General features: G+C 45.8%; 1 protein-coding gene across 3 annotated transcripts in view; it reads right to left on the minus strand.

Moving 5' to 3' along the window:
• The window catches only part of LOC140188166 (dedicator of cytokinesis protein 7-like), a 255411-nt gene that overhangs the window by 57484 nt on the left and 182274 nt on the right, over positions 1-15653 (minus strand). For all 3 annotated transcript variants that reach the window (XM_072244167.1, XM_072244166.1, XM_072244168.1), the window contains exons 27-31: positions 14202-14326; positions 12984-13147; positions 4799-4923; positions 3521-3700; positions 1446-1578 (exon numbers count right to left, since the gene is read on the minus strand). In XM_072244167.1, coding sequence (XP_072100268.1) covers positions 1446-1578; positions 3521-3700; positions 4799-4923; positions 12984-13147; positions 14202-14326 — 727 coding nt within the window. The remainder of the gene's footprint in view (positions 1-1445; positions 1579-3520; positions 3701-4798; positions 4924-12983; positions 13148-14201; positions 14327-15653) is intronic.

Consider the following 15653-nt stretch of genomic DNA (forward strand, 5'->3'; position numbering starts at 1 on the left):
TCTGGAGGACCTGTGTTATATGGAAAGATTGAATAGGTTAGGGACTGAACAGTCAGTGCTCACTTAGAATCACTGTCATTACAGACCGCAAACCAAGCCAGAAACCTTGGTGTTGAGATGGACTCCGACTTAAATTTTAACTGCCACATTAAGACAATTACAAAGTTAGCCTACTACTATCTTAAAAATATAGTGAGACTTAAAGGGCTTATGTCTCAGCAAGATCTAGAAAAACTGGAACATGCATTTATTTTTAGTAGGCTTGACTATTGTAATGGTGTTTTCACAGGTTTCTGTAAAAATTCCCTCAGACAGCTGCGGCTCATTCAGAATGCTGCTGCTAGAGTCCCCACCAAGACCAAGAAAGTAGAACGTATCACTCCAGTTCTCAGATCACTACACTGGCTTCTTGCCCATCAGAGGATAGAGTTTAAAATATTACCACTGGTTTATAGAGCACTGAATTGTTTAGGATCAAAATACATCTCTGATCTCTTGCTGCATAATGAACCTTCCCGAACTGTCAGGTCGTTTGGGATGGGTTTGCTCACCGTCCCCAGGGTCAAATCTAAACTTGTTGAAGCAGCTTTTAGTTACTATGCTCCACATATCTGGAATGTCCTTCCAGAGGACCTGAAGACTACCCCAACTTAAAGTTCTTTTAAATCGAGGCTTAAAACTTTTCTTTTTGCTGTAGCTTTTAATTTGAATCTCCTGCACTGTAACTTTTATTGCCTTATTTTTATGTGTGACTTTATCTCCTTATAGTTCCTGAATTTTGATGTTTGATTTTTATATCTTGTTTTATGTAAAGCACTTTGAACTGCCTTTTGTTTGAAAGGTGCTATTCAAATAAACCTGCCTTTATTCCCTGGAATGTAAAAGTTTGAGATGAGATTTAATCGAGGTATAAAAATTATGAGGGGTGTAGATAGGGTAAATGCAAGCAGGCTTTTTCCACCGAGGTTGGGTGGGACTACAACTAGAGGTCATCGGTCAAGGGTGAAAGGTGAAAAGTTTAAAGGGTACATGAGGGGAAACTTGTTCACTCAGACAGTCGTCAGAGTGTTGAACAAGCTGCCAGCACAAGTTGTACGTACAAGCCTGATCTCAACGTTTAAGAGAAGTTTGGATAGGTACATGGATGGTAGGGGTATGGAGGACTATGTTCCTGCTGCAAGTCAATGGGAATAAGCAGTTTAAATGGCTCAGCACAGACTAGATGGGCCAAAAGGCCTGCTTCTGTGCTGTAATTTCTATACCTCTATACTGGACGGTGTGGCTGGAAGGACTGAAGGGCCATTAAATAAATCTGCACAAAGGTGTAGAGTGAGAGCAAGGCAACTTTTCCAGGAATTAGGGTGGGCAAAGAGACACTAGAAACTGAACCTGAAAGAAGAGTAACTGGTACTGACACCCACTGTAGGAGACGGTCACTCTTTCACCTGTATATTCCCGACGGTTCATCATTTCCCTTCGGGCTCCTGTGGTTCCAAAAATGTTCTCCTCGAGCCGCAACTTCATGTCTCTTGACTTCCTATAGATAAGGCTGCTGATTTGTTCTGTGGACGGCTGGCCCTGTGAACAGATGGAATGTCAGCTCATTCTCTCCCTGCTCCAGCAATGAAGCCAATTTGCTCAGAGAGTGCTACCTGGAGGCCATTCAGCCCACAGTGTTTGCTCCTCCTAGACTGTAGTCATTTTCTGTACCGAATGAAATGAACCGTGTGTTCGGTATGCAGGACGGGTTTTTCACCATATACATCAGTATATGTGACAATAATTGTGAGGTGGCATGGTAACGTAGTGGTTACCTCTACAGTACAGGCGACCAGGGTTCAATTCCCACTGATGTCTGTAAGGAGTTTGTACATTCTGCCTGTGACTGCGTGGGTTTCCTCCTGGCGCTCTGGTTTCCTCCCGCAGTCCAAAGACCCACCAGTTGGTAGATTCATTTTTGAATGTAAACTGTCCCATGATTAGGCTAGGATTAAATCGGGGATAGCTGGGTGGCGTAGCTCGAAGGGCCAGAAGGGCCCATTCTCAATAAATAAATAAAATAAAGAATAAACTGATTCAATTCATCAATTTACCACAGTCTGTGCTGACAACAGCAGAGAGAGTATGGAATGAGGACAGTGGCTTTCTTAGCGGCAGTGCGCAGTTTTTAAAATGTTTTTTTCATTATTATTAATAAAGGATGTGCAGCTCCAACAAAGTATCAGGCCATTCCCCACTTCTGCAGAATGCTAGGTCTTCAGTACCTCTCTGCCTGGGTGCTGGAGGAGAGGGGACATTAAAGCAAGCTTTGCGTAGACGAGGGAGATGAGAGAGTTTATTAATAGGTAGTGGATATAGGACCATAATACATAGGAGCAGAATTAGGCTATTCAGCCCATCCAGTCTGCTCTGATATTTGATCACTGCTTATTTATTTTCCCTCTCAACCTCATTCTCCTGCCTCTCCCCATAACAGTAATGTCCTTACTAATCACGAATCTATCAATCTCCACATTAAATATACCCAGCGACTTGGCCTCCACAACTGTCTGCGATAATGAATTCAACAGATTCACCACCCTCTGGCTAAAGAAAATTCTCCATGTCTCTGTTACCCTTCTATCCTGAGGCTGTGTCCCCTGGTCCTGGACTCTCTCACTGTTGGAAGCATCCCCTCCACGTCCACCTTGTCTTGTTCCTTACAACTTCAGATGTGTCTGTGGTTAGACTTTAAGCTCAGCACATACTGCCAGGTTGCTTCTGACTGAGGACAATAACTACTCCACAATACTATACTGTTTCAACTTTGCCATTCCTCTCTGTGCCAGGTTGAGAGGGACCCCGATCTCAGCAGGCCCTCTTACGGGCCTGTTTTCTACTCTCTCTCTCTCTCTCTGTGCTCATTTGCAGTTTATACTCACATCATTTGACTTTGATTTATTTCTCAGAAGATTAGTGCCTGATGCACATAGAAACAGAAGCCAGTAGCAGAAGGCCATTTGGCCCCTCAATCCTGTCCCACCATTCAATGTGATGATGGCTTCAACATTGCACCTTCTCATCCTTTCCCCTTCTCCTCCATGTGTCCAAAATAAACCAATCAGATCCTTAAATCAGTTCAGTGAGGTGGCCTCTAGAGAATTCCACAGGACACCACCAAATGAAGACATTTTTCCTCAATTCCATCCTAAATCTCTTGCCCTGTAACCTGAGGTTGTGAGCACGAGATACCTCAGGCAGAGTAAAAAATTCTCTCCAGTCTATGAGGCCCCCTAGTTAGATCCTTTCTTCTTCTAAGATCTAATGAATACAAACCTAGTCGACCTAATAATCTCCCTTCATAAGACAGGCTCTTCCTGGGAAGCAGTCTGGGCTTGTGCTTTAAATAAATCTGGCACTCTTGCAGTCCTAGAAGCAAGCCACTTCCAAGTTGTTTCAGTAAGGATTATTCCCTTAAACAAATTTATTAGGATAACTAAACTACTAAATGGTGTTACATGAGTATCTATCACCCTCTGACCTCGTACTCAAAGGTGGACACACAGAGGTCAAGGAGTTCCAGAAGGCTGAACAACCGCTGGGCTGGAAGTCCCAGGATCCATTCTTTAAGGGCCGTTTCACCTGCAGTCTTCAGAACCCACAGAAAGCAGAATAGGAGGGTCTGGGTCACTTCTGATGCGATGGAACTTGAACCTAGGGGCTGTAAGAAAGAAGGCATATTATACGCGGCTTGAACATGCTTAGCAATGTATCGTAGTCAGAATCAGAATGAGAATTAGGTTTATTATCACCGGCATGTGTCGTGAAATTTGTTAACTTAGCAGCACAGTTCAATGCAATAGATATTATAGAAAAAGAAAAATAGAAACATAAATAATTACAGTATACATATATTGAATAGACTAAAAATCGTGCAAAAAATAAATAATATATATTTTAAAAAGTGAGGTAGTGTTCACGGGTTCAATGTCCATTTAGGAAATGGGATGGCGGAGGGGATGAAGCTGTTCCTGAATCGCTGAGTGTGTGCTTTCCAGCTTCTGTACCCCCTACCTGATGGTATCAGTGAGAAAAGGGCATGCCCTGGGTGCTGGGGGTCCTTAATAATACTTTATAGGCTAGTACCCAAGGCAGCTGACTAAATTTACCACCCTCTGCAGCTTCCTTCTGCCCTGTGCAGTAGCCCCCATCCCCGCGCCCCCAGACCAGACATTGATCTGGTATATGCAATCAGTGTTAACTTTTACAAGGGAATCCTCTAAAAGGAAAAACTTGCAAGAAAGAACAGCGGAAAGGGATTAATTGGAAGGCTCCACCTCCACCCCGGTGACTATCATACAATGAAATAGCTCTATTTAACTATTATCTGGAGAGATTCAGGAAAGGTTAATGAGCAACACACACAAAATGCTAGAGGAACTCAGCAGGCTAGATAGCATTGACGGAAAAAAGTACAGTTTGGGCCGAAACCCTTCGGCAGGACCAGTTCCTCCAAAATTTTGTGTGTGTTGCTCGGATTTCCAGCTCTTGTTTGTAGAAACATAGAAACAAAGAAAATAGGTGCAGGAGTAGGCCATTCGGCCCTTCGAGCCTGCACCGCCATTTATTATGATCATGGCTGATCATCCAACTCAGAACCCCGCCCAGCCTTCCCTCCATACCCCCTGACCCCCGTAGCCACAAGGGCCATATCTAGGTTAATGATGAAGCTGGTTTGAGCTGCTGGAGTGAGGACAAGGAACCACCCGCTACACACTGACTGAAAACATCTTGGGATGCAAAGAATTAACCAGCTTACCCCTGAAATGGGGTACGAGTGTCTGTTCGTCGAGGGTGGCGCAGCTGGTGATGTTGTAATGATGCTGGTGGCATTCCTGGAATTTGGATACGACTTAAGTAATTTATTCCTTGAGTTGTCAGAATCTAAAAAAAAACACAATGGAATATAAATTTAAGGAAGCATCAGCAGGCCTGGGAAAATGGAGTCTGACATCTTTTGTGCTCTTGAAAAGGATCAATGTTGCTTTGTCTTAGAGCTAGTGAAGTCAGATCTAAGCAGGCCTCTCCAACCCCCCGCCCCCACTCTCTCATTCTGGCTTCGTCCCCCTTCCTTTCCAGTCTTGATGAAGTGTCGTGGCCCAAAACGTCAACTGTTTATTCCTCTCTATAGATACTGCCTAACCAGCTGAGTTCCTCAGGCATTTTGTGTGTTGCCCTGCTCTTCCGCCATTTGTAGTATGTCTCGTGTTTATGATCTAAGCAGTAACTGTTTTCAGTGGCAGCAGTAATTTTGTAAGAGATTCTGAGCCAGCAGATTACAGAACCCGTGAGTTCACATATGAACAAGGATGGTGTAGCTTGTGAAAGGAAAATTCCTGAGGCTCCGTGTTTCCATTGCCATTTTTCCTATCATGTAATCCCCAAATGTGTGAGTCCTTTCCTTTCTCCAGCTGGCCTTGGGTTGTTGTCTGGACCAGGCCCTCATGCTGTGGTGTCAGCTGTTACAGCAACTCAGGGAAGAGGTACCAGAGGCAGTGTGGGAAAGAACAGAGGCATGGTGGGTATGCTGGGTCAGGAGCTGGCTCCCACAGGCAGTCTCTCCCCATTGGTGCTGCTCTCCAGTGTTTGCTCCCTGGTAGACAAGTCTGCAGCTGATCTAGCATGAGATGAGGAACTGCTGCATGCTTGTTCTTGCAGAAACGTGGCTCCAGGACGACATCCCATGCTCCATCAATCTTCAAGCCTTGCCATTCAAGGATTCGTGCCAATATTATTTTGTGACTGTTATTGCCATCGTAACTATACGTGCTTTGTGTGACTGTTGTAGTGTATTTTTCACCTTGACCCAGTTTAGCTGTATACATGTAAATGGTTGAATGGCAATTAAACTTGAACACAGTGTTTCACTCTTGCTGTGTTCTATGATTCATGCACTTATTTATAACACTGCTCATTACAGCAACCATTGTGTCACTCATTCAGTTCTCAGCCTAATTTCTCTTTCTGGGTAACGTGAGAAGAGCAGACTCCATGATCATCCTTCCTGGAATTATACAAAGTCATTTGAGGAAGTGTCAACAGAACAACAAGCTAACAGTAACCAGGGAGAACCACTGAATCAGCAGGTCTCAGCCCAGGGGACACATGCAAACAGGGTGGAAATTACACTGCATTTATTAAGATATGATAGCATTGAGCACAGGTTCTTCAGCAGAAACTTTCTATACCAGGAACTCCTGCATCTGAACTAGTTTCATGCAAGCTATGAACAATACCAATGCCCCAAGTGCTCCTTGGTGAACTTTGGATCCGTGTTCCCTCCTATCTTGCCTAAAGGGTCTCAAACGGCAAATGTTCTCACGTCCTACAGCAGTGATGAACCTTTGAGACATTTAATTGGATATAAAGACACTTGGTGCAATCTGTGGTGGTGAAAGGTACTATCCAAATGTACCCTTTAAATACATCAAAGCTATTGGTTTGGACTATTCTATTCATTACATGGTTTGGTTGGTTAGGTTGTTGGATTAGGATGGCTGGTGTGCTACTTATTCTGAGAGTGGATCTCTTCACTAAAACACTCCTCCATCAATGTCACACAGATTTCAGCTCACGTTCACTCGAGATCCTGGTTCCCAATATCAACCAGGACCGCTGGTCAAAGGCACTGGAATCACTTTGAATTCAGTGAGGTGCCAAAGGCCATTTGTTACAATATCTACCTAGGGCTCCTAACGCCCAGAGACCCTAGTGACTACAACCTGACAGTGGCACTCGTAACCATGTCTTGAAAGTTGCTAAAAATGGCAGTGGTCCTGGCCTCTCATCATGGCTTCACTTTCAACATCCCAGTTTTGTTTACCGACTCCATTTACCCAGGTTTGCAAGGAATTGCAGGGAGTTGAGAAAGCAGTCCAGTCTATCACACAAACCAGCCTCCCCTTCACTGACTCCGTCGACACATGCCGCTGCCTTGGGAAAGCAGCCAACATAATCAAGGACCTCTTGTACCCCCGTCATGCTCTTGTCTTCCCCTTCCATCGCGCAGAAGATAGAGAAACTTGGACAGCATGTCCCTCCAGGCTCAAGGGTAGCTTCTATTGCACTGTTATAAGACTCTTGAACGGACCTTTCACATGCTAACGACCTCTCAGACCTCTGCCCCTGAGGAACAGGCACCTTGTATGGTCACAGCGGAAGTGAGGAGGATCTTAGCCAGGATAAACCCACACAGAGCTGCGAGATGGACAACATACCTGGTTGGGTGCTGAGCGATCATGAAGCCCAGCTAACAGAGATCTTAAGGAACATCTTTGATATCTCTTTGCAAGTCTACTCACCCTGCAGGCTTCAAGGTAGCAACCATCATTCTGGTGCCGAAGAGAGCGACAGAAACTAGCCTAAACGATGACCACCCAGTGGCACTGACCTCACCAATCATGAAGTGTTTTGAATGGCTGGTAATGGATTATATACAGTTCCACCTTCCAGCTACATTGGACCCTTGCCAGTTTGCTGACTGCCCAAACTGGTCCACTGTTGATGCCATAGCCTCAGCCTTCTATTCCGTCCTGTCCCACCTCAAAAACGATGCCTCATACACAGGATGCTGTTCATCCATTTCAGCTCGGAGTTTAACATGATCATCCCTCAGAGGCTGGTGGATAAACTGTCCTCACTGGGGCTCAACATTCCTCTCTGGAACTGGATAGCAGTCATAGTCATAGTCATACTTTATTGATCCCAGGGGAAATTGGTTTTCATTACAGTTGCACCATAAATAATAAATAGTAATAAAACCATAAATAGTTAAATAGTAATATGTAAATTATGCCAGGAAATAAGGATCTTGGACTGCTTGATGAAAAGACCAAGTTGGCTGCAACATCTCAAGTTCCATCGTGCTCCCTGCCCCCAGGGCTGTGTGCTCAGCCTGGTGCTGATCATGCTGCTGACTCACGACTGCACCGCCAGCTCAAACCACACCATCACGTTCACTGATGATACCACTGTGGCTGGCCTCCTCAGCAACAATGATGAGCTGGCATACAGAGAGGAGGTATTGAGGCTTGTCAAATGGTGCAAGAACAACAACCCGGGTCTCAACATGGACAAGACAAAAGAGATGATTGGGGACTTCAGGATGACCACTCTCCTTTGCACACCAATGGCTCTGCCATGGAGAGAGTGAAGGTCACAAAGTTCCTTGTTGTGCACATAATGGACGAGCTAACCTGGACCCACAACATTTCCTCATGAGTCACTTTCTGAGGAGATTGAGCTGTTCAAGGCCAGCCACCCCCGTTGTAATAACTTCCTACAGGAGCAACATCGAATGTGTCCTCTCCACCTGCATCATCGCGTGGTATAGAAGCTGCAAGGCATCGGAACACAAAACTGTACAGAAGATAGTAACAACTGCTGAGAGGATCACCTGGGTCTCCCTCTCCCCTATTTGTGACATTTACTGGGATCGTCATATAGAAAGGGCCCAAGGTAATGTTGAGGATTGCCTACCACTTAGCCCACAATCTCTTTGACCCACTACCATCAGGAAAGAGGCACAAGAGCATCAGGACTAGGATAGCCGGACTGGGAACAGCTTCTTCCCTCGGGCTGCGAGAGCAACAGAATACCCTGTCACCAGTAAGGTCTCGACACTAGAACAATGAGCTGTTTACTGTGTTGCACACTACATGTACTTTGAAATATATTTTATTAACCCATTTGTAGTAACGTTTTGTTTTAGCTGCTGTGTGTGGGTACACCGTGGTCTGGTGGAACGTTGTTTCATTTGGTTGTTTATGTGTAGAAAGATGACAATAAACTTGAACTTGAACGAAAAGTGAACACTTTATCTCCCAGTCTACCTCGCCCTGGCCCATAGACTTTATTTTCCTGCACTACACTCTCCCTATAACTGTAACAGTGACACTATATTCTGGTGAACGTAGCAGGCCAGGCAGCATCTCTAGGAAGAGGTACAGTCGACGTTTCAGGCCGAGACCCTTCGTCAGGACTAACTGAAGGAAGAGTGAGTAAGGGATTTGAAAGTTGGAGGGGGAGGGAGATCCAAAATGATAGGAGAAGACAGGAGGGGGAGGGATGGAGCCAAGAGCTGGACAGGTGATTGGCAAAGGGGATATGAGAGGATCAGGGGACAGGAGGCCCAGGGAGAAAGAAAGGGGGAGGGGGGAAGCCCAGAGCATGGGCAAGGGGTATAGTGAGAGGGACAGAGGGAGAAAAAGGAGAGAGAGAGAAAGAATGTGTGTATATAAATAAATAAATAATGGATGGGGTACGATGGGGAGTTGGGGCGTTAGTGGAAGTTAGAGAAGTCGATGTTCATGCCATCAGGTTGGAGGCTACCCAGACAGAATATAAGGTGTTGTTCTCCAACCTGAGTGTGGCTTCATCTTTACAGTAGAGGAGGCCGTGGATAGAGATATCAGAATGGGAATGGGACGTGGAATTAAAAACTGTAGCCACTGGGAGATCCTGCTTTCTCTGGCGGACAGAGTGTAGGTGTTCAGTGAAACGATCTCCCAGTCTGCATCGGGTCTCGCCAATATACAGAAGGTCGCATCGGGAGCACTGGACGCAGTATATCACTCCAGCCGACTCACAGGTGAAGTGTTGCCTCACCTGAAAGGACTGTTTGGGGCCCTGAATGGTGGTGAGGGAGGAAGTGTAAGGGCATGTGTAGCACTTGTTCGGCTTACAAGGATAAGTGCCGGGAGGGAGATCGGTGGGAGGGGATGGGGGGGACAAATGGACAAGGGAGTCGTGTAGGGACCGATCCCTGCGGAAAGCGGGGGGGGGGGGTAGGGAAAGATGTGCTTAGTGGTGGGATCCCGTTGGAGGTGGCGGAAGTTATGGAGAATAATATGTTGGACCCGGAGGCTGGGAGGGTGGTAGGTGAGGACCAGGGGAACCCTATTCCTAGTTGGGTGGTGGGAGGATGGAGTGAGAGCAGATGTGTGTGAAATGGGGGAGATGTGTTTGAGAGCAGAGTTGATAGTGGAGGAAGGGAAGCCCCTTTTTTTTAAAAAAGGAGGACATCTCCCTTGTCCTGGAATGAAAAGCCTCATCCTGAGAGCAGATGCGGCGGAGAGGGAGGAATTGCGAGAAGGGGATGGCATTTTTGCAAGAGACAGGGTGAGAAGAGGAATAGTCCAGATAGCTGTGAGAGTCAGTAGGCTTATAGCAGACATCAGTAGATAAGCTGTCTCCAGAGATAGAGACAGAAAGATCTAGAAAGGGGAGGGAGGTGTCAGAAATGGACCAGGTAAACTTGAGGGCAGGGTGAAAGTTGGAGGCAAAGTTAATAAAGTCAACGAGCTCAGCATGCGTGCAGGAAGCAGCGCCAATGCAGTCGTCGATGTAGCGAAGGAAAAGTGGGGGACAGATACCAGAATAGGTTCGGAACATAGATTGTTCCACAAAGCCAACAAAAAGGCAGGCATAGCTAGGACCCATGCGGGTGCCCATAACTACACCTTTAGTTTGGAGGAAGTGGGAGGAGCCAAAGGAGAAATTATTAAGAGTAAGGACTAATTCCGCTAGACGGAGCAGAGTGGTGGTAGAGTGGAACTGGTTAGGTCTGGAATCCAAAAAGAAGGGGAGAGCTTTGAGACCTTCCTTATGGGGGATGGAAGTATATAGGGACTGGACATCCATGGTGAAAATAAACCAGTGGGGGCCAGGGAACCTAAAATCATTGAAAAGTTTCAGAGCGTGAGAAGTGTCACGAACATAGGCGGGAAGGGATTGAACAAGGGGGGATAAAACCGTGTCGAGGTATGCAGAAACAAGTTCGGTGGGGCAGGAGCAAGCTGAGACAATGGGTCTGCCAGGACAGGCAGGTTTGTGGATCTTGGGTAAGAGGTAGAAATGGGAAGTGCGGGGTGTGGGAACTATAAAATTGGTAGCAGTGGATGGGAGATCCCCTGAGCGGATGAAGTCGGTGATGGTGTGGGAGACAATGGCCTGGTGCTCCTTAGTGGGGTCATGATCGAGGGGTAAATAGGAGGTATCCGCGAGTTGTCGCTGTGCCTCGGCAAGGTAGAGGTCAGTGCACCAGACTACAACGGCACCCCCTTATCGGCGGGTTTTATAGTAAGGTTAGGATTAGTGCGGAGGGAGTGGAGAGCAGAGCGTTCAGAAGGAGTAAGGTTGGAATGGAAACAAGGTGCGGAGAAGTCGAGACGGTTGATGTCCCGTTGGCAGTTAGCGATAAAAAGATCCAGAGCAGGCAGAAGACCAGAGCGGGGTGTCCATGAAGAGGAGGAGGGTTGAAGACGGGAGAAGGGGTCATTGGTGGGGGTGGGAGAGTCCCCACTTTTCCTTCGCTACATCGACGACTGCATTGGCGCTGCTTCCTGCACGCATGCTGAACTCGTTGACTTCATTAACTTTGCCTCTAACTTTCACGCTGCCCTCAAGTTTACCTGGTCCATTTCTGACACCTCCCTCCCCTTTCTAGATCTTTCTGTCTCTGTCTCTGGAGACAGCTTATCCACTGATGTCTACTATAAGCCTACTGACTCTCACAGCTATCTGGACTATTCCTCTTCTCACCCTGCATCTCGCAAAAATGCCATCCCCTTCTTGCAATTCCTCCGTCTCCGCTGCATCTGCTCTCAGGATGAGGCTTTTCATTCCAGGACAAAGGAGATGTCCTCCTTTTTTAAAGAAAGGGGCTTCCCTTCCTCCACCATCAACTCTGCTATCAAACGCATCCCCCCCATTTCACGCACATCTGCTCTCACTCCATCCTCCCACCACCCCACTAGGAATAGGGTTCCCCTTGTCCTCACCTACCACCCCATCAGCCTCCGGGTCCAACATATAATTCTCCGTAACTTCCGCCACCTCCAACGGGATCCCACCACTAAGCACACCTTTCCCTCCCCCCCCCCCCCGCTCTCTGCTTTCCGCAGGGATCGCTCCCTACGCGGCTCCCTTGTCCATTCATTCCCCCCCCCCCATCCCTCCCCACCGATCTCCCTCCTGGCACTTATCCTTGTAAGCGGAACAAGTGCTACACATGCCCTTACACTTCCTCCCTTACCACCATTCAGGGCCCCAGACAGTCCTTCCAGGTGAGGCAACACTTAACCTGTGAGTCGGCTGGGGTGATATACTGCGTCCAGTGCTCCCGATGCAGCCTTCTATATATTGGCGAGACCCGACGCAGACTGGGAGATCGTTTCGCTGAACACTTACGCTCTGTCCGCCAGAGAAAGCAGGATCTCCCAGTGGCCACACATTTTAATTCCATGCCCCATTCCCATTCTGATATGTCTTTCCACATCCTCCTCTACTGTAAAGATGAAGCCACACTCATGTTGGAGGAACAACACCTTATATTCCGTCTGGGTAGCCTCCAACCTGAAGGCATGAACATTGACTTCTCAAACTTCCGCTAATGCCCCACCTCCCCCTCGTACCCCATCCATTACTTATTTATATACATACATTCATTTTCTCTCTCTCCTTTTTCTCCCTCTGTTCCTCTCACTATACCCCTTGTCCATCCTCTGGGTTCCCCCCCCCTTGTCTTTCTTCCCGAACCTCCTGTCCCATGATCCTCTTGCATCCCTTTTACCAATCACCTGTCCAGCTCTTGGCTCCATCCCTCCCCCTCCTGTCTTCTCCTATCATTTTGGATCTCCCCCTCCCCCTCCCACCTTCAAATCTCTTACCAGCTCTTCTTTCAGTTAGTTCTGATAAAAGGTCTCGACCTGAAACGTTGACTGTATCTCTTCCTAGAGATGCTGCTGCGTTCACCAGCAACTTTTATGTGTGTTGCTTGAAATTCCAGCATCTGCAGATTTCCTAGAGTTTGCGACATTATATTCTGCACTGTTTTTTTAACCCCTTTTGTACTATCTCAATGGAGTGATCTGTCTGGGTGGTACGCAAATGTAGCTTTTCACTGTATCTCAACGCTTGTGACAGTAATACAACAAACTAATTACCTGCCATGTTCTGCAGTTGGGTGAGACCATTCAAGATAATGTCCAGGAGCGGGAGGTACAAGGCTGCCACTTTCACCTTCGTCCTGATGTTCCAGAATCTTTGATCCCCATCGTGTGATGCCAGGAGATAATGAAGCAAGCTTACTGCTTCTTGTCTGATCAACCTAATGCAACAGCAACATTAATGCACAGCATCAATGGAAGGAGTACTTTCAAGGGTGAATAGCCAGATTCCAGGCATGATTGATTTTCCTGTGAGGAGACATGAAACGGACTGGCCCTATACTCTCTGGAGTTTAGACAAGCGAGAAGCGATCTCACTGAAATCGGCACGTTCTTTCAGGGCTTGAAAACGCAGCTTCAGAGGTGTTTCCTCGAGATGGGGCATGAACAGCAAACAGTCTCATAATGAGGGGCTGTCCATTCAGGGCAGCGATGGTAGATGGCAGCGAACCGTTGGAATTCTGTACCCAGAGATCTGTACTCAATAACCGAATGCATTAAAGAAAGACATCAAGAGGTTTTCCGACATGGAGGAAATCGATGGATAGGAGGTTGCTGCAGGAAGGTGGCACTAGCTGAAAGCAATTCAGCCATGATCTTTATTCAATGGCAGAGCTGGCACAAGAGGCAGCTTACTCCTGATTCTATTTCTTAGGTAATGTCTTTATCCTTGAACCAGGTCTGAGTATAATCATGGATAAGATTGACATGAGTGCACACAGTTCTCCAACAAAGTCAGTGTTAAAATAATTAAAGGTCAGTTTCATGTTGGTAAACTAGTGTATATATTTATTTATTTATTATCAGGTTATTGTGTGAATGATCGATTAATTTAAGTATATATGTGAATATGATGTGGTTTGCTCAGTTGGCTTCCAGAGATTTTGTGTATATGAATGCATGCGTGAGCGTTTGTGTGTGCATACAAGGGTATGGAGGTGAGAACATATGTGTATATGTGTGTATGCACACACTCGCGTGCTTGAGTGTGCGTATGTGAGAGAGGGAGAAGGGTGTGTCAGTTTGAGAGTAAATTTCTCAAAGCCCCATTGTTGAGAGAGAGAGATAGATAGATAGAGATTGGGGTGTGTGAGTTTGAGAGTAAATTTCGCAAAGCCCCATTGTCTCCCTAGAGAGAGAGAGAAGGGTGTGTGTGCTTGAGAGTAAATTTCTCAAAGCCCTGTTGTCTCTAGGACTACCTTTGAGTTCACTCACCTCTCTGAATCACTTGTCAATACCCTGATAATCTCTTCTAGGAGGAGCCCAATTAAGACGTGCTGTTGACGGAATTTTCTGGAAAGTTTGAAGATCCCAACAGTTGACTCATGTGTGCTGACATTCTGGATAAAAAAAATGTTGTTCCTTTTAAAGTTGAAAGCACATTTTGCATGCTTAACAGATGAACGTGTTTGATTGGAAGCTGATTGTAAAAGAATGTTAAGTTAACCTGAACCCCGACTAGTCAACAAACAGAGAAAACAGAATAATTTACCTCACCCTTACCAGTCTGCATCCTAGGACTAAGCCAACTGACCCCAGGGCCACAGGACTAATCACCAGTAGGTCTCTGCGATCACAAATTTGACTGCATAAACTGAAATTTAAATTTTAATGAAAAATAAACATAATTGAATATAAAGAACTTTAACAGACCTGGAGATCTTTTATTCAATATTTTCATTTAATGTAATTTTTTTTTCTCCTCTTTTTTTTTGCGCCATATTTATATACCCTTCTTGTTTCTTTTTACTGTTTTTAATGGAGGTCGGGATTGAGGACGTGATTTTAAGTTTTTTTTTTAACTCTGCTTGGTTCCAAGTTAGCCCATTGCTTTGCTTTGCTTTTAGTTAGTTGCACGGTGGTTCCTTTTTTGGGGTTTATTTTTCTTTTTCTCTATTGATATATATATATATATAAATTAGTATACTATTATGTTCCCTTAGTAGGTTATGTTTAAATTACATTGTTTGTATTATTTTTTTGTATTAATATCTCCTGTAATTTTATTATATTCTAACAGTGTATTAGTGCTTATAGGGATCACCTTTTTGTATACTTATTCAATAAAAAGATTTAAAAAGAAAGAAAGAACTTCCTACAAATTACAGGTCGCATGATTCTTAGTTTGGGTACTTCAGGGGTCTGAACCCCTAGATAGAGAATTCCCGAATTGAGTGCCCTGGTTGAAGAACTCCTGGATGGAGTATCCCTGGATGCCATCCCCATAATTTTCAACCACACAAAAGGCATTCACATAGTCTCTCAGACCCGGTTCAGCTCTAAAGGGACTCTGCAGTTCAGCACCGGGGACTTGACTAACGTTGAGTTCACTTGGCTCTCCTTTAGGGCCACGAATCTCCAGGCCAAAGGAACAATTTCCACACTTTCCATCCTCAACCTCAGTCCCTCGGTTCTGTGGGCGTACTGAATAGTTGGAGATTTTTTGGAAGGAATTGAAGGAAATTCCCGCTTCCTGTTTTATCGTAATAGGTTTGGGATAGGGGCCAGACACTGGCCAGCGGTCTGAACTGCAAAAACACTGACTACTGATCTTAATGTGGATGCCCTGTTGGTATTGTGCACAGCAGCCCAGAACTCCCGAACTCAAGCAATCCTGCAGCCCCGGGGCAGACAGATAACAGGCGTGCTCCACCGCGCCCAATATAC

This window comes from Mobula birostris, chromosome 26, assembly GCF_030028105.1.
Source record: "Mobula birostris isolate sMobBir1 chromosome 26, sMobBir1.hap1, whole genome shotgun sequence".
In the NCBI taxonomy this organism is placed as follows: domain Eukaryota; kingdom Metazoa; phylum Chordata; class Chondrichthyes; order Myliobatiformes; family Myliobatidae; genus Mobula; species Mobula birostris.